This window comes from Epinephelus fuscoguttatus, linkage group LG23 (genome assembly GCF_011397635.1).
Source record: "Epinephelus fuscoguttatus linkage group LG23, E.fuscoguttatus.final_Chr_v1".
Taxonomy (NCBI): domain Eukaryota; kingdom Metazoa; phylum Chordata; class Actinopteri; order Perciformes; family Serranidae; genus Epinephelus; species Epinephelus fuscoguttatus.
The window spans coordinates 21973636-21992474 of record NC_064774.1 but is presented as its reverse complement, the minus strand read 5'-3'; the positions used below and the strand labels follow the sequence as shown (position 1 = coordinate 21992474).

General features: G+C 41.5%; 2 protein-coding genes across 2 annotated transcripts in view; both read left to right on the top strand.

Moving 5' to 3' along the window:
• The window catches only part of LOC125884465 (5,6-dihydroxyindole-2-carboxylic acid oxidase-like), a 148830-nt gene extending 137978 nt beyond the window's left edge, over window positions 1-10852 (top strand). The window contains exons 2-9 of the mRNA XM_049569492.1: window positions 2826-2938; window positions 6063-6408; window positions 6837-7159; window positions 8527-8731; window positions 8834-9001; window positions 9078-9257; window positions 9337-9483; window positions 9592-10852. Of these exons, the coding sequence (XP_049425449.1) occupies window positions 2912-2938; window positions 6063-6408; window positions 6837-7159; window positions 8527-8731; window positions 8834-9001; window positions 9078-9257; window positions 9337-9483; window positions 9592-9779 (1584 nt within the window). The 5' untranslated portion in view covers window positions 2826-2911 and the 3' untranslated portion in view covers window positions 9780-10852. The remainder of the gene's footprint in view (window positions 1-2825; window positions 2939-6062; window positions 6409-6836; window positions 7160-8526; window positions 8732-8833; window positions 9002-9077; window positions 9258-9336; window positions 9484-9591) is intronic.
• A 275-nt stretch (window positions 10853-11127) lies between these two features.
• LOC125884213 (leucine rich adaptor protein 1-like) lies at window positions 11128-16420 on the top strand. The gene is made up of 2 exons (XM_049569064.1): window positions 11128-11559; window positions 14912-16420. The coding sequence occupies exons 1-2, from the start codon at window positions 11341-11343 to the stop codon at window positions 15299-15301; spliced, it is 609 nt and encodes a 202-aa protein (XP_049425021.1). The 5' UTR covers window positions 11128-11340; the 3' UTR covers window positions 15302-16420.
• Window positions 16421-18839: the final 2419 nt, after the last annotated feature.

The following is an 18839-nucleotide window of genomic DNA, read 5'->3' as shown; positions in this document are numbered from 1 at the left end:
ATCGGGTGGAAAGAGTACCCATGTCCTTTACTTAACTTAAAGTATCGACATAATAATGTAAAGATATAAGACAAGTAAAAGTCCTGCAGTCAAAGTCAAATTAAAGTACAAATATGTAAAAGTATGTGACTGATAGTATGTATTGTATTATTAGATAATTATTACTGTTGTCTGATGATGATGAGATGGAGCTAGTTTTACTTCATACACAGTTAGGTAGTTTATCCAGTGTTTTCTCCAAAGGGTCACGTGATGACTTTGAGGGATTGTGAGATGATTATCTTTTCTTTTTACTCAAATATTTGATACTTTTACCACTTTGGGTCTTGAACTAGACTTCACATGGAGGTACCAAATATGTTGGGGTTTAATTGGCTATTGGAAATAATTAATAATTATTATTAATAATTAATAATTATGTTAAATAATGTGACTTAATTAACATTAAATCACCTCGTGGGGCACCATTCCCGTAAAGGGAAAAATGATAGCCAGTTAAAGGTATCAGTCTCATAAAATAGGCTAAACTATTAATTTGGAGTTTGATTAATAATTAAATTAATGACAACAACCAAAATTAACGGTAATGCCTGAAGGATTTGGGAGTTCTTGATGCAGCAGAGATTGAGTATTCATTCACCTTTGTGCAACATTAAACAGACAGCAGGCATGATTCCAAAGAATTATATTTATTCACAAATTAGCAAAGCAAACCAAAACGCACAAATTCTAACTTACTATATACAAGCTTGGTGTGTATGTGTGTGTGTGTGTGTGTGTGTGTGTGTGTGTGAGCGAAAGAAGAGAAAGAAAGACAAAGGCGGGTGTGGTGATCAAGTAGCCGTTTGGCCTACAAAACAAAATGGCTGACAACAGAGAACTACCAAAATGGCCAAATCAAGGCTGCTTCAGTTTAATGGGAGGTGTTTGTCTGACGGTGTGGTCAGGACAAAGACCAAGGAAAAGAAGCGGGAACTTAGAGATACGTCTTTGGGTGTAGCTCTGTTGAAAGCCTATTTGTTAATGAGTCTATGTGAATGTGACGCGTGTTGCAAACGGTCTGGATTAGTGCAGAGATTGTTTAGTTGCATGCAAGAATCTGTTTGTGAACAGTATTGGCAAACTAAACACTTAGCTGTGGCGAAGCCAACTAATCAATGACCTAACGGCAACCTATCACAACAATAACTCAGTAAACAGCATGAAATCACATACAACAAGTTAAACAGTCTTGCTTAGCCTGTAAAGCTGTGATAAGCTATGCCCAGTTGTTACATTACCAATCCTTGAATGGATGGAAGAAAGAGTCACTTGGTGGTGTGCTGCTGTTAGCCGGCAGAAGAAGGCTGGGAAGATGTGGTTTCAGCTGCAGTCTTTGTTGTGTCCTTTGTTCCAAAGGTTCTGATCTGAGGAAGCCAGTCGCTCGGGGTCCTTGCAGAGTTAGACGCTGGGTGCTAACTCACTTAGTTCCTTGTTGTTGGAAAGCTGGTTGCAAACCTTGTGTTTGCAACAGAGTCTGTGATCAGTTGCCCAGTCAAGCGCAATATCTTCAGTGTTCAGCTTCAGAGGGAGCTTTGCAAACACAGTGGCTGAGAATTAAACCATCAACAATGAAAAACTGCCCATCCCTCCTTTACTAACAACAGCATACAAGGCAAAGACAAGTAAATGAAAAGCTTGATTTCACTTTCAGTTCTGAAGAACAGTGGAAAGCCGGAGGAACAGGATCTTTTCACGGATTATCTGTCTCATGTGCTACCGTCAGGATGGAGCAGTTTCAGCAAATATGAGTTTTTTTGAAGTTACCCACTGTAACTTTAAGTACTGCACTTGCGTACATTTTCCATCTCAGTTTGGATTCAACATTTGCCGGCATCTGATAGGGCTGTTTCACTGCTAATAGTACTGCCTTATTAGCTTTTTTACTGTTTTTAAGAAGCACTGGTAATCCGCTGCTCCACTCATTAAAGAAATTGTGGACAGTATCATTAGTGAAAGTGAAGCCAACCCTAGCTCTGTCCATTTGGCCTTTCGCCTCGCTGTGTTTGTGTGTTGTGTGTTTATGTCGTATGTATGTTTTTGGCACTGTGTCTATGATTTTTGTAGCTCCCTCTTGAATGCATCCTTACTGTCTGGCACCTGGTTGCTCCCTTTATACTGTATATAGCCCTGACCTCACCTGTGTGCTGTGCAGAGGAACATCCTGAACATAGCAAAGCAAATAGAAGCAGAGGGCAAGGTCTCTGCAGATGAATACACCGCCTTACACTTCTAGTGCGTTGGAAGTGATGATTGGGAGGGATTACAATTGTATAAATCTATGCATTGTTTTTTAGGGAAATCATGCACCGTATACCTTCAATAAAATGTGCAGTCTTTGAAGTGAAAACATCTAACATTGTTTTTTTTCCTTATATGAAAGAACTCCACCATCATTTGATGAGTGAATTTGTGAAGCATCAGTTTGCTAATTAGTGGGTGCTGATCCCCTCAGGATATCTGATACAGACGTCAATTAATGCAACCAAACAAGTGTTGTTCACACTATCCACCGTCCTCTCTGTAACCCAGTATAAAGCTTGCAGTGGATTATGGGAAGAATTTAAGACTTGGGAGGTTTTAGACAGAACCTGCCTCGCTGATCTTGCCCTAGATTCGTACTCCCCGGGGTTATCTCTGTAGGTTTTGTCAACAATAACAACCAGTCATTTTCCCTGTCAGGAAGAATGTCCCGCGGTTATAGTAGCAGCACACCAAAGACAATCAAGATTTTGCCACCGGTATCATCAGCTCATTTAAACGATTCAAATGTTTTTTGTTTCCAGCCCGACTCCGTCACCTGCAGAACACCGAAGCAAATAAACAAACAGTGCACATGCTGGAGGGGCGATCAGAGGGAGAATTCAAATGAATGCTGCACAGCCGGTTCATAGAAAAGGTAAGCAAGAAAAAAAGTACACAAGGAGAGTTATTTATTTATGTTTCTCTAACTCGGGTAATTAAACACATTTTTGCACATGCTGACTCCACTTGCATCACACTGGAGTCTCATTGTGACTCATCTCTATAGGGGCTCACCACCAATTTCGCACAGTAGAATAGTACTACTCTACATGGACAAATAGTTTTATCTGTTCTTCTTTCAGTCTTTGTCAAGTACGCAAAAATAATCCTGATGATGTCATCATCTTAGCATTGGTTTGGAGTTGAAACGTGTGTAACATAATTTCAAACTGGACTAATGAAGCTAGGAAGATAGGGGCATTTACCAGGCATGGAGGGTGTAATGCTGCATTCAAGTCATCTTGGAGTTATCAGAATCGCCAGTTTCCACCTTGTTAAGAGTGTTCACATTAACATCCAGGTTGTAATCATGACTGGGAAACTCTGACCTGTCCCACTTGGAGGCTGAAAATCAAACAAGCATGGATGCCTCGTTTCAGCCGAAGTAAAGCCAAACTTGATAGATACAGTCTGATATGGTAAAGTTGGAAAAATAAGAATTTCCACACTCTTACAGCCCATCCTATATGTGAATGCAGCACAAGGTAAGATGCTTCTGAGCTGCATCACGAGAAGTGGACAAACCATTGCTGGAGTTTGAGCAGTACGTCAAACGTAAAAGTCAGGATAGGTCAACCCCATCGTCACAATAAATGTGTAAAAAAACACCCACATTTATTGGTCTTGAACAGTGAGCGGCTGCTTGGTGGCTGACTGCCCAGACAATTGTGTGTCATGCCATCTACTATCCCCTCCTCTGACTAATGACAAACTAATCTACTGTGATCTATGTCATATGTATGAAATGTGCAGATGTAACCAATGTATCTGGTTTGCAGAAATGTACAATGTTGACATTTTATTCTGGCGACTGGCCTGTAAATGTCGACCCTCCTGTATCAATAATGATCATTCTTTTTCTTTTAATAATTCAAGTTTTTATTGGTTTGAAAGGCTCAGTACATGGCATACATATATTATTTTCTGGGCATGCAAGATTATAGGGCACGTATTTTTTTATAATATGGAGGTGGACTCCAGTATATAAAGAAAAATTAACAAAATGTGACACATATGTCCTCATACATAACTTTAGAGGGTCACATAATCACAAGGCAAGTTCATAATTATGTCTGCTTATCTTCCATTTTAATTTGAGTGCACAGCCACTCTCAAGGAGATTCTCCTTTCTCCTGATTCTACTGAGCATACATTCATAAGATGCTATTTCCGCCATTGCATTAACCCTTTCTTTCAATTCTGGGGCCTTTGTTGTCTTCCAGTGTCTTAGAATAACCTGTCAGACAGTTATTAGACCCACAGTAATAACAGAAAATGCGCACTTGGATACGTCTGGTATTTGCGACCGATCCCCCAGTAAACACAACTTTGGACTTGAACCAAACCAACCATTTAAAATTTCTAATACTCTAATGCAGAGCGGTCTGACCAAACTACATTCCCATATGCAGTGCAGGAAAGCCCCTATTTCAGTTTTACATTTCCAACTGCTATTGTTATTTAGCAGCTCATTCTGTAGAGTCGTAGTGGTGCATGATAATATCTGTGCAGTACCTTTTATTGCTTCTGTCACATATTTACCACAGCCTGACACAATTTTAGACCATCTGTCACCATCAGTTTCTTCCCCAGTGTCCCTTTGCCACAGCAATTTCACATTAAGAGACATATGACACAGGAGGGAGTTGGTTACTTTATACAATTCTGGTGGTAATTTGAGATGGTTTTTAATTATGTTTTCAGCTATATTGTAGCTATAGCTAATTAAATTGCTCCCACCATTCCTTTTTGATAATCTCGTTTCTAGCAAGTCTTCTATCTTAATGGAAGTGTAAAATCTCGAGCATGCCTTAAAGTTCGAGATTGTTTGTTAATGCAAACCTTGTCAAACATTCCTGCTTTTACAAATGTTTCCACTGCAAATCATTTTACAACCCTAAGTGCTTTAAACTGATGAAGTGGATGTTTGAAAGATCTTTTCTTTAAATTGCATCCGATTCACTTTGATTTGAAACATACAAATCACAGAAAAAATCCTGCATTCCTGACCAGTGTTTGTAGAATAAATGCCCTTCATGCCTCCATGTCTCACATGCTTTTGGCAGCACAAGCAGCCTTAAGGCTGGGGGAAGAAGAGGGAGGTGGAGAGAGAGAAACACCTTCTTGAGAAGTCAAGTGACCCGCAATATGATCACCCTCACAAGCACATGAACCTGTGACGCTTTTCAAGATTAGACCCAGGCAGTTTATACAGTGGGAGGAATTTATTTAATACACTGGGACAATCAGGATATTCAGTATTTGAGTTTTTGTTTGATTTTCTTCATCAGACAAACCTGAGAGTTACAAGTGCAGTAGTTGATAAAATAAACAAGATCCACATTGTATTTCTGATCTTGGTTTCAGCACCCAGTTGATCATTTCAATTCCGCAAATGCCTGTGTGCCAGGGGCTCCATTTGCAAAAGGCTACCACTTTATAACAAATTAATTTTCATATAGTGCTCGTAAAGGCGTGCTGAAACCTTGCAGTCCATGTACACACATTAAAGTTTATGTGTAGGCCTGCTCGTTCATCATAATTTGTGTTTTAATCTGAAACTATTTTGTATTTAATTAGACTTCCTCACATTCAGTGTTGGTGACTGCAGAAGTCCAGTGAGGTTTGAGAAGAATGAGGCTATGCATGAGGGATCACACCACCCTCTCTCCCTCCATCCCCAGTAGGAAATATGATGTTATGTGATGGCATCACGCGGGAGTCAAATCCGGGTAGTCATGCGCTAATCCGGTATTTAAGGTCAACGGTTCACTGATTTGGGGGGAAATAGAAGCAGGGGCCTGGGCGCATGGAAGGGGAAGCTTTACACACACTTTGTTGACAGAGAAAACCAGTCCTGCTGTGTAGAAGTGATGCACATTCATTTTGGATAAAGAGTTAGACCAAGTGTATATTTACAAGTGGCATCAATCGGTACAACTGACTCCAAATCAGCCGTGCGTAAACTCTGGCAACCGTCTTTTTGGATAATGTGGCAGGGTTGTGTTTTGGTGCTTGTGGGCGCGGTGGTCGTGAGCGCCCAGTTCCCCAGGGAGTGTGTGACACCCGAAGGACTCAGGAGTGGACAGTGCTGCCCGTCGCCCTCTGGGCTCGACAACGACCCGTGTGGCTCCAGCACGGGGCGCGGACAGTGTGTGTCCATCTCGGCGGACGCGCGCCCGCACGGCCCTCAGTACCCGCACGACGGACGGGATGATCGGGAGCGATGGCCCGTGCGTTTCTTCAACCGTACCTGTCAATGTAACGGGAACTTCAGCGGCTATAACTGCGGCCGGTGCAGACACGGATGGACGGGGCCCAACTGTGACCAGCGAGTTTCTGTCGGTAAGTGCGTCCTTGGGGGAGTCTGGGGACATATTTAGATATGATGCTTTATTGAATATTAACTTATCTGGAGCTAGGAGAGGTCATAGCTGGCAAATCTGGAATTGGGAGGGATGTTGCTCAGTGGCACATCAGCAGATTTTGGCACATTTAATGTCTATTTAACCATTTTTATACAGCAAAACCAGATATTTTTTTCAACATTATTTCAAATGAGGATCCCATGAAGCAAGCTGATATGCATTTGAAAGTTTCAGCCCTGACAGAAAAAGAGGCATTTGATTACATAATTAATTGATCAAAACTGTCATTAACACTGCCTGTTAGGCACAATTCTGTACTTCTTTTCTCAGTCATTAAAAACTGATCCCCAATTAACGCATGACTGATTGCGTTAATCCACTTTCCCTCCCGCTATAATCCCCCAGTAAGAAGAAACGTGATGCAGCTCAGCGCGGAGGAGAAGCGTGCGTTCGTGAACGCGCTGGACCGGGCCAAGCGCACGGTGCACCCGGACCTGGTGATCGCCACGCGGCGCTACCCGGAGATTTTCGGACCTGACGGCAACACCGTGCAGTTCGAGAACATCACCATCTACAATTACTTCGTGTGGACACACTACTACTCGGTCAGCAAGACGTTCCTGGGCGCGGGGCAGGCCAGCTTCGGGGGAGTGGACTTCTCGCACGAGGGGCCCGGTTTTGTCACATGGCACAGGTACCACCTGTTGCAGCTGGAGAGAGACATGCAGGTAGGATACTGTATCAAGAGGGGTGACAGTTTGAGTAATGGCGATGTGTTTACACAATCTGATGGTGCATTTTAAGATAAAACCTGACTGTTTCTGCTCATTTTTAATTTACCAGTGCTAGAATGAGCACATTTGGCACCTAGGCAAGCTTCCTCTGGTGCCTGGTTATTATGTGTATTACTAACAAAAACAAGAGCTAGTAAGAGGTCAGCACAATAAACAACATAGCCAACAAATAACATCAACAAACAATATGAAAATATGGATCCCTTATGTTGGGTGGCCCCTACATTGCTTATTGGAAGATCCGCCACTTACATCTCTGTCCAAAATTCTACTTTACTCTTATTTATTCTACCTAATGTGTTTCCCCACAACTGTGCTGGTGAGGAAACCATAACTGCCAATGCAATTTCACGCCCTCATGGGCAAGCAGTGTGCAAAATGTGATTTTAAGCATTTTAAATTCAATTTGATCAGCACACCATCAATGTAGAGATGGTGTGGAGAAAACACCCACAGCTTTGAATGGAGCTTTTGTGTGAGGGGTTATTAAACTGCACCACATTTGTGTAATTATTTTATCCATCCAGTGGTTAACAATTACCCACGTTTTTAAGTGTACACAGCACAGAAATTAAAGCTGCTGTATGGAGAGAAACGCTCTCTGTGTCTTGTGTAGGTTTATGGTTAAGCTGTGCTCCCTAATTAATCACTCATTGTTTCTACTCTGTTGCATACGCTCACTGAAAGACATGCGAAGTTGGAGGGAGTCCTTAATTTTCAAGTCATGATGCATTAAGACGACTAAAAAATGCTCCAGCTCTCTTGTCCCACTCCAATTAAATCATATATATTATAGCTTATGTGTTGTATTTATCTCAAGTGATGAGCATCCTGCTGCAGCTTCGAAAAAAGTGTCTGTCTTTCCAGAAAGTTGCACCGTTTCCAAATCCATCCTCACTTTATTCTAATCTCCTTCCTGCTCCCTGGCTGCATGTGCATTCTCAATTTGTCTCCTCATGTAGAAATATTATATATTTCACATTAAGTGATTAGCGACCCTAAAATTGTTTCCACAAAGGCTTTTAGAGAACCAATTTTCAGATTTATTCATGCATGGCAAAGAGATATTGTCATCGCCAGTCTTTAAAGCAAATCACAGTGTGTGAAAATGATAACCAATTTATTCTGAGCTTATGACTCCATTACCAAATGAGACTTAAAGGATAGTCTCACATTACCTAAGAGGATGGGGGTACATTATCACCGGCATAATAAAACAAAGCCTTGAGCAAACTCCTAGGCTTGATCTTCACAAACTCCAACCCCTGTCATCCTTCCTTTTATTTCTGTCACACAACCAGGACATGCTGCAAGACCCCTCCTTCGCTCTGCCCTACTGGAACTTTGCCATCGGTGGGAACACATGTGACATCTGCACAGATGACCTGATGGGAGCCAGGAGCAGCTTTGACATGAATTCCCTGAGCACCAACTCCATCTTCGCCCAGTGGAGGGTCTTATGTGAGAGCGTGGAGGACTACGACACACTGGGAACCATCTGCAACAGTAGGACTATTGTTAATCCCCATGTTAAAGACCCTAATGATGTAACAGTGCAGAGAAATTAAAGTCCATTGTATCCGGTTCTTTCTTCCTGTCTCCTTCCAGGCACTGAGACTTCTCCCATCAGACGGAACCCAGCAGGAAATGTCAACAGGCCGATGGTCCAGCGTCTCCCAGAGCCCCAGGATGTGGCGGACTGTCTGCAGGTTAACGCTTTTGACACACCGCCCTTCTACTCCACCTCCTCTGAAAGCTTCAGGAACACTATTGAAGGTAAGTAAAAGGCGTTTAGTTTTCTCATCGTCTCTGTCACACAGGGTTTCTACATGTTTCCATGTTGTTTTTGCAGGCTACAGCGCCCCCAAGGGGAACTATGACCCCGTGGTGAGGAGCCTCCACAACCTGGCCCATCTGTTCCTGAATGGGACAGGGGGACAGACTCACCTCTCACCCAATGACCCCATCTTCGTCCTGCTTCACACCTACACCGACGCTATATTTGACGAATGGTTGAGGAGACACAATCCAGGTTTTAAAAAAGAACATAATCACCTGTTTTACTGTTAGCATGATTAGCTTTTAGGCTAACGTGTAGTATTTCCTTTCAGATTCGACTCTGTATCCTGAAGAGAACGCCCCCATTGGTCACAACAGAGGCTACAACATGGTGCCTTTCTGGCCTCCAGTGACGAACGCTGAGATGTTTGTGACCGCACCTGAAAATCTCGGTTACTCTTACGAAGCTGAATGGCCAGGTGTCCAATTTGTCCAGTCCTCTCACATTTTTGTTGCTCTATTTTCAGCCCTGCCTTTAAATAAATCCAGACAACAAAGGTAGTAATCATCCTCTTCCATCTTTCTAGGTCAACCTTTCACCATGACTGAAATCATCACTATGGCAATAGTCTCTGCCCTCATCGTCGTCGCAGTGATTTTTGCCGCCACCACATGTGCCGTGCGTGCCAGGTCCTACAAGGTGGAAGGCCACCAGCCTCTGCTCGGGGAGCAGTACCAGCGCTATGACGCTGACAAAAGCCAATCTGTAGTATAAGATCCGGTGTTCAAACATGAGCTTCTGTCTTCTCTTTACTTTTTACTGTGACACAGCTATGCAGTTTGTTAAAGCCTGAATCTGTTCTCAGTGGAGAGCATGTGTAGATCCTGAATGCTACAGCATGATAGGAAGTAATCTTTTGGCTGCATTCATGCCCCCTATAACAAAGCTGATGTAGTTCATTTCTCTTCACAAATAGTGCATATGTGAAGATGCATTTTTGTACTGGAAAAGATACTTTTTACGAGTTTGGTTTTGCAAAGATTGCAGTGATTCAATCATTGAAATTTTCAGATTGTGGGACAGTTTGAAAATGTGTTTAAATAAAGTGAACATGGACAGCTGGAGTGTTGGTGTGATAGTGATGCCACCAGGTGGTGCTGAACTGTGACTGTGGTCAGGGCTTTTAAATGTCAGTATCAGCAGTGATGCCCTCTGTAGTTTACTGTCTGATGTTTCACTAGTAAGGAGATCAGGTGTAAAGAACATAGATTCTGATAATAGATGAACAAGTTCTGTAACTTTCTGAACACATTTAAAGTAATGGAGTAGTGCAAAACTAATACCTACAAGATAATTAAAAGTTATAGAAGTTCTACCATGTTTATAGTCTATAAGACTTTATGTGTTGATCTCACTTCACAGTTTAGTTGCACAATGGCATCATAGAGATAAAGTATTAGGAATTAGAAAATGCACTGCCTACCAACAGAGCCGTAATGACCACAAGGGGGTGCAATAGTTCAGTGTCTGAAACTCTGCATGTCCTTGGTAAATCAGACTTGAAGGGGGGTTGTTCTGCTTTTGTTTATAATGATACACTAGGAGTAACCTGATGTATAATTAATGAATGGAGACGTGAAAAGAAAAAAAAATGCATTGTTAACAGGTTGTAATTCAGATCCATCTTTTTTTCTTTTATTTTGAACAAAATGTGTGTAAAATGGTTATTAATGATATTCTGTTTTTACATGTATACTTTCATGCCAGAATGCTGCTGGATCGGGGTGCATGCCAAATTATTTAAATGATTAAATGTGTTGCCTGCACAGTAGTTTGTTGGACTTTACACTGACCCTGGAGCTCATCTGTGCACTTTAGTGTGATTAAAACATTACCAAACTCCCCCAGAATATATTTATACGCAACACAAAACACAACATATCTTGCTCATTGTATGTTATTGGGGACCCATTCCCATGTGTACAGTATTCATGTTTCCTCACCACCGGTGTCACTTCACCTGTCTGGTGTCAGGTTTCAGAGGAAGCTCCCAGTGGGAGGGTCCACGGAGAGCACGTTGTCATGCAACTCTCTCACGACTGGTCAGCAGCTTGAATGGGAGGTCTGCTGGTTTAACAGCGGTGTGAAGTGTTTTTGGCTCGCCACTTCATCCCGTGAGCGTGGAGGACAAAGTTGTGTACCGCACGCGCTCGTCGCAACTTTCTGCCGTTGGCTAGAGCTCGCGCGCGTCTCCGCGACAACTCGCGGCTGTGTCATTCACTCCTCAGCCTGCTCCTATTTCACCCAGAGAAAATCATCTTTCTGAGAGCCTACAATGGAGGAAGATAACAACGTCCTACCTGAGTTGAAGGATATAGAGACTAAATTAGGGCTGAAAGTCCCGGACAGTCTCTTTAGGTCGCTCGCGGGAGGAAAGCATCACGACAAGCTCGAGAAGTCGGCAACGCCGCATTTAGTCACCTGCAAACTGTATGCTAATAATGCGGACTTGAAAAGACTGGAGAGCAAAATGCTATTCCTGAAACAAGAAATGGTAAGCATATATTTCTGTATCAAATTAAACTCAGTAAGTCTTTAGAGTAACTAAGGGAAATATGCCAACCGTTAATAACCATATGGCTACTGCGACACAGCTGTGAAATATAGTTTTGGCTAATTTAAAGTTGTAATTACAAGCTAGTACACTAACTGCATAGTTGTCCATGCTGTTAATCTATCTACAAACATTCAAATGTATGGAATATAAGACTAAATAACGCTACACAAGTTAGTTAATACCTATTTTGCATACTCAAAATGTTAGGAAAGTTCAACTTAGGCTCTCTCTGCTGTATCACATTTGTTGCTGACCAACCCAGAGCGCGCAGGAAATGCATTCACAAGATGCAAAACAGGTTACATATCTACATACTGTTAAATGCAGAGTTCCACTGATGGGTGTTGGGCCTTATTGAGTTATAAAGAAACCGGTGAGTAGGTGAGAGCCATTCACACCTGCTCACTGCAGCCTGCACAGACCCTTTGTTGATAAAGCCTCCTCACCTCAGGGAGCACCCCCCCTTCTCTCTTATTATTCAAAGTACGTGGTGAGAATCAACTGTGCCTGAGTAATTACCTTCTCATGACTTCAATATCAACTACCAGCACTTATAATTGAATTATTTTCTAATGCTATGCTTGTTAGACTGAGGCTTTGTGAGATCCAGAGTCAAAGCAAACCCCCCTTTTAAGTAAGGTCATGAAAGGTATTAGGATTCCTGAGCAGATGGCCTTGTTGACCGAGTTTTACAGACTGTAGTAGAGCTGTGTCATGGCCAGCAGGCTGACTGATCGCCCAGAGAGTTTCTGTTGAAAGGCTTATGCTAGCAATTGAGACCTATAAGTGGCACATTTTGTATTTTCAAATGTAACAAGCTGTACCTTGGTTTAATTCACTTGCGTTGCAACCTGACAGCTGCGCCATCGTTTAGTTGTGCTGGTATGAAAAAAAACTAATTGACTTTCAAAAATTAATTTAGTGTAATGCCTTTAGCGGTCTCTTACTGTTAGACAGCTCATTTTGAATGTGGGCCACCTTGGGCCTCCCTGTTTTTTGTGTCTCCCCTCACAGCTTAATCACTAATCCAATCAGACTGCTATGTTTTGGTGCGCACAAGTCTGGTAGACGCACACACACACACACACACACACACTTTTGGCAACGTGGTGTTTAGCTAGATGTTTACATTATTCAGAGGCTGAAATAATCTACTGCCTGTCGAAAGAGCAAGTGAACTCTGGAAAGGTTAGTGACCAGCTCTTATCGGTTTCATTTGACAAATTAAACATGGTGTTCTAGGTTCAGTGTTAGTATCTAGTACAGAGAAAATTATGTAGAACTAATTGTGTTTCCCAAACTCATTTTGTGGTACCAACCCACTAGTGCCATCTTATAAACATGAGATAGCTGCTTGGACTTAAATCGCAATATGACTCCATCTGCTCGGCTTCCATGTGTGTATACAGCGGGTGGTTATGTTCACAAAGCAAACACACAAGCAGCAGTATGGCTGGTTGCAAATCCACTCCAAAGAAAGGTTGTTGTATCAAGCCAGCTGTCTGGAACACTGTACCAGCCCCGTGTGCCTTCATCTGCCTCGCTGCATTTTGAATGTAGCAGGCTGTTACAGCTGTTGGTCACCCAGTAGACACAGGGGGAATCCCTTCCAGTGACCCCATAGGCTGTCCACTTCCTCCCCCAGTCAATGGCATGGTTTGTCATGACAGGGAGTTAAATCAATGGCCATACTGTGTAGCATTCACAATCCTGGATACACACTGTTTCCTGGCTGTGCTGTTAGTGGTGCAAGTCCTTTTTCGGGTGCCACATAGTTAAGGCTCTTTGTTCACAACAAAGTCTTGTAGTCTAAACAAAACAGCACATAGTGTTCTGACCATGCGAGGACATAAGAATGCAAACAATTGTTTAGGGAAAAAGTCTCACCACAAGGTTCATTTAGTGGCTGATCTGGAGCTTTCCTTCACATCACATGATCTTCAGCAGTAGGAGACTGCACAGTTGTTAAAGAGTTGTCGATCTTTAAATTTCTATTGTTTTCTGGGCACTTTCAGCTTTTGCATCTTTGTTTGCTAAAAAGCCAAGGTCCAACCTGCCAATTAAATCCTTGCTATATGATCGAAAGCTCAGAATAGCTACTTGATTAACCCTGTGGTGAGATTATTTTCTCAACAGCTATTTCCAAAGTCTAGAATGAACTTTGAACCTTAATGCTAACAATGGTTAGTAATGGCTATAGTTCTGGCTTTGTATTATATTCACTTTGATGGTACTTTCATTGTACTAACTCATAGTAGCTATGTTAAAGGAGCAGATTTACAGTAGAGTACAGAGTAGTTCTGAGTAGACTGAAGCCATTGTCTTATCCATTTGTTTAATATAAGGCTACAGCCAGCACTGGGGTAGTTAATGACTTCAGAGTCTCCTGGCAATAGAGTGCTGCAGGGATGTTTATTTCTTGGCCAACACATAAGTTAATATCGTCCCAGTTCCCTTGAAAAAAAAGCCAGTGGTATTTTCCCATTGGATCTTGGACAATGGCAGAAAATAAACCCTGTGGAAAACAAATGTTTATGATACTTGCACGTTTTGTTCGTAAGATAATCTTAACAAATACTGTTATAATCTTTAAAGCATAAATGCAATTGCCAGAAGCAAAAAGCTAAAGTTATGCTTTAAACAAACAACGGTCGCTTGACTTCATCAACATAAAGAGGCTGTAAAGCCATGTTCAGTGTGATGATGCTCTGTAGTTTCAATTAGCCACTTAGCAACCATGTTTTTTAAGACACGGAAAGGCTTCAAAATTTACAAGCATCGTGAAGTATTTTAGGTAATAGGGCAAAGTCTCTAAGGCTTGTGTCAACCACCCACCTTATTTTGGGCATTTAAACCCAAAACCCATTTAAGGAACCCACTGCCTTCTGTACAAGGGAACCGGAAGTATTAGAGCGTTAACTAATTTTAAGGTTTTAGGATGCTATTCTGCAGCACTATGTCACTGTAACACCCAAACTCCAGGAAGTTACTGCTCCTGGCCAAAAAATAGTCTCTTGCAAAACAACACATTTTTGTCTTATGTGTTGATTAGTGAGTTTTAGGGGTCCCATTTTGGACATTTTATTTCCTTCAGATGGAGCTAGGCCAACCTCTGTTTGCTGTGGACTTGTATATAATATACAGATGTGAGAGGAGTATTGATCTCCTCATCTAACTCTCTGTGAGAAAGCAAATAACCACCTTCTCCAAGATACTGAACTATGCCTTTAAATGCTGCATCATTCTCAAGTACCAAGACCTGACCGTGATGTTTTTCTCCAACTCACAGGCACATCTGCGAGCCATCGATGTGAAGCTGATGCAGCAGCTTATGTCAATCAACGAAGGCATCGAGTCCATCCGTTGGATGATAGAAGACAAAGGCGGCGTGGCCAGCCAAGACGGCAGCCTGACGGGCAGCTTGTACAGCCTGTCAGACAGCCAGGACGGTACCTCACTGCGAGGCAGCCTCAACAGCTTGAATGATGCTAACAGTGATGGGTTAGATAGTCTGTCTGTGGGTAGTTACCTGGACACTCTAGCAGAGGACCTCTCAGACAATCCTTCACCCACGGATCTTGACTGTTTTGTGGATAAAACGGTTATTGATGGCGATGGTTTCAGCAAATCGCCACTGAAACTCAGGGTGGAATCAGATGAATACTACTGCTTTGGATAATGATAAGCTAAATGTGGTTACAGAGACTACTGAGATATTATGTGAAGACAGATTTTTTAAAAATGTGTTCTTCACTTTGACAAATTAACACAGTTGTCAAAAATTTTTCTCATTATAGCAGACTTACCAAATGACTCCTGTTACTTTTCACCTTGAAACCAGCTTCCTTACATTGTGGATTGAACTCACCTCAGTAAACCATTGCCACTTAATGTCACACAAAATGCAAGTGAAAACATTAACACTGCTTCATGTCTTAATATTTTATCATACAGGTCAATTGAATTGAAAAGGTGCTCTGTTTTGATATAAAATATGTATTTATTGTGGAGTTGTTCAGTACCTCAGCAGTTTGTCTTCATGGTAAGAGTATTCTTAGCCTAAAATCACTGAAGAAAGGGTTAGTAAAAGTAGCAACATGAGCTGAACTTAAAAGTTCCTTCTTTATCTGTGGAAAATTCAACTTCAACTTTGTGTTAGGTCAGCCACAATCAGCTGATCTAAATGAAGGAGTAGATTAGGATTTAGCGGTCATTTGGAAAATTGGGCATTTAATGCTGAGTGATTCAAGAGGGTAAACTGTTTAAAGTGGCAAGTTTAGGTGTTAAAACAAGTGCAATTTGCTTCCATGCCAAATTCCGAGCACCACCTACTATAAATGTTAAGCTTTTAATGATTTTTACTTCAGTGTTTTGACTGAGGGAAGTTCGTGAGCTAAACCATACTCTGCAATAGTAGAACTTCCACATCCACTCAAGAGATTAGTAGCACATTCAAAGCACAGATGCTTGACTGAAAACCAAAGCTATTTGATTGTCTTATAGATAATTTAGGCCCGAAGCAAAACCCCGTTAATACCAGATGGGAGATTTGTTGAGGGTGAACATATGGGAAACACATTTGCTTCGTGGGCACATTTAAATTCTGCTGTCAGAAAAAAAAAAGGTTTAACGAGAGCTATACATCACTGTACATAACTTTGTTGTTTTAGCTTTATGTTGATTTGTTTGACATTTGTATTTTGTGCTGCCTGCTTTTGAAAGAAAAAAATGTTTTTATTGATTTTTGTTTAATTTGTTGTGGAAATGAAATAATATATTGTGATTTTCCTCCTGCTCACATTGTGTAGGTCGTTCATGCAAACAAACAAAAAAACAGTATCGGTTGTGTCATTTTTAGAAACAAAAGAACAGTTTACCGACCTCGTGATAGAGTCTTAATGAGATGGAAAGTGAACATTGTGGTCATTTCCTGTTTTTGGTAAATTTAGGATAAAAAAATGCCATAGTAATGCAGTTGGACTTTGTGGTGCCCTGAGTAATGTAGTATGGGAGATTACCCTCATTAATTTGCTTTGTCACTCCCTGTCACTTTCTTTTGATAAAACACAAAACCAGGAAGATGATTCTAAATTTGGCAAATTGTTGCTCACTTGAGCCCCTTAAATTCCCCAAGCTATTAGCAGAGGAATGCCATTTTGTATAATACTTAGAATGGCATACAAGTGTTATCATATATGAGGAATCACGTTACCAAAAGCTCATTAGTGTCTATTATGGGCGAAATATTTGGACTGAAGTCATTTGAAAATAGCACCAATCAGAAGTGAGACAGAATTGAAATGCCAGCCATGCTGAATATTTGATGGTCTGCTATGTTCATTTTTACGCATCTCTCTAGCTTCTTATCTTTCATGTGATAATTGAAGTTCCAGACGGGGTATACAGGGAAAGTCATTATAGGAAAGATGAGAACCTTGGTCTCTTTGGCTCGCGAGTGAATGAGTGGCCATGGGGCACAGTACTTCAGTAGTTCTCAGACTGGGAGCTGACATCAGGACTTGGTTTTGGAAATGCTGCCTTGTAGGATTAGTCTTCAATTATTCTCTTTGTCCACAGAGCTGTCTCATGTTAGCATCTCATTTTATTTGAAGCTAGCATCCATGGAGTCATGGATGACTGTGGATGTTTGCTGAATGCGTGACAGTCTTCTTGCGTAATATAAAATGCACAACGAAACGAGTTGGTACACAAAAGACACTTCTGGTGTTAAATTAGTTCCAGACAGATATAATCGCTTTATCCAGGCACATTAAGCACACTTGTAACTTTGTCTCACTCGAAGTGCAAAGCAGCTTTATTTGGTTTTATGCTGCCTTTCCTTATCTCTACCACCCAGAGGCTTTGGCAAGCTTAAGCTCCCTGTCAAGCTGAACCAGGCTGAGGCTAGTAAACCAAAGAGCCTTGTGAATGGCAGCATGACCTCCTTGTCAGCAATTCAATTAAAAACACATAAAGTTCTCCCGACTTCCCGAAATTTCTTGTCTTAACAAATGTAACCATGTCATGACTGACTGATAGGTAATATCCCCTAGGGGAAAATGTTGAGACTAGAGCTGGTGGCCTTGAAATAATTGGATGCACAGAACAGGTTCTGCAGGTTTATGTTGTAATAGGTCTCTGAGTCAAAATTCCTCTGAGCTACATGGTACACTACACATAAACAGAGTTGCCTTTTGGGCCTTCCTCTTTCCTTATAAGTGTACATTTCCTACATGAAAGGGAGAGCCAATTGACCCAGGCTTTGTGGAGAAGACAAGTGCTGTCTTTCATCAAACTGTCCAGTCACATTTGAAAATGTACTTTTTTTGTTCCAGCTGTAAGCTTAAACCTAAATGTTTCCTCCTTCCTAGCGAAAAGAAAAAGAAAGTACATAGCACCATGTAATTGTCCCATTTAGAAAATGTGAGAGAAAATCACAGACCTGAGAAAATAATGAACATTTCCACCGTGCTGCCAAGCATGTGGACTCCCATTTTGAACCCTTGACTGTGGCATTTTGACCGGTGCCATCTTGGTATTTGGAGACATAAGTGACCATATTTATATGTTAGGGTGTAGATAACCCTAAAGCTGAAAGCTACGTTAGCATGTCGCATTTACAGCTATGTCTATCGTGATAATATTATTGCTAATGCCAATTTTTGCTAGCAAATAATGGCTTAAACTATTAAAACAAAATGTACTTATCTGACTCTGGAAGTCAACCAGAAGTCAATTTGTTTTTGTGACAACCTCCGTGGTTTCTGATGTGTTTGCAAAACTCCTCATTGTGTTTTTTTTATTTTTTTGTTTTTTTTTTTCTTTTGGTCCAGAATTTGCTTCAAGTACGTTGAAAAAAATAAACTTAAGTCAGGACCACTTTCGTCAAATAAAACTTAATTTCCATTTGCAGTATTATATTTGGCATTATGGCCATGTTCTGGGGCCTCTCAGCCTTTTCTAGACCTACGCAGAAAGCCTAAGGTGGAGAGAACACACCTCTCTGCCCTTCCACGTGCATATGAGAGCACCCATGCGCCTACATGGAAAGCCTAAGGCAGTGAGAACAGCAGCAAAGACCCCTGGGAACAGGACAGCCAGTGTCAATGACATACAGAAATGACATTGATAAGTTAGACACAATATAAAAAGGAGGAGCTGGGGTGGAGGCAGGTTGCAAAGTGGGTTGCAGAGGAAGCAGCAATAGTAGGAAGACT

What these genes read in the sequence shown, in the direction of transcription:
- LOC125884213 (XM_049569064.1), top strand. Translation starts at nt 11,341, where the DNA reads ATGGAGGAAGATAACAACGTCCTACCTGAGTTGAAGGATATAGAGACT. An exon ending in TATTCCTGAAACAAGAAATG is followed by an intron (nt 11,560 to 14,911) that starts GTAAGCATATAT and finishes TCCAACTCACAG; the next exon opens with GCACATCTGCGAGCCATCGA.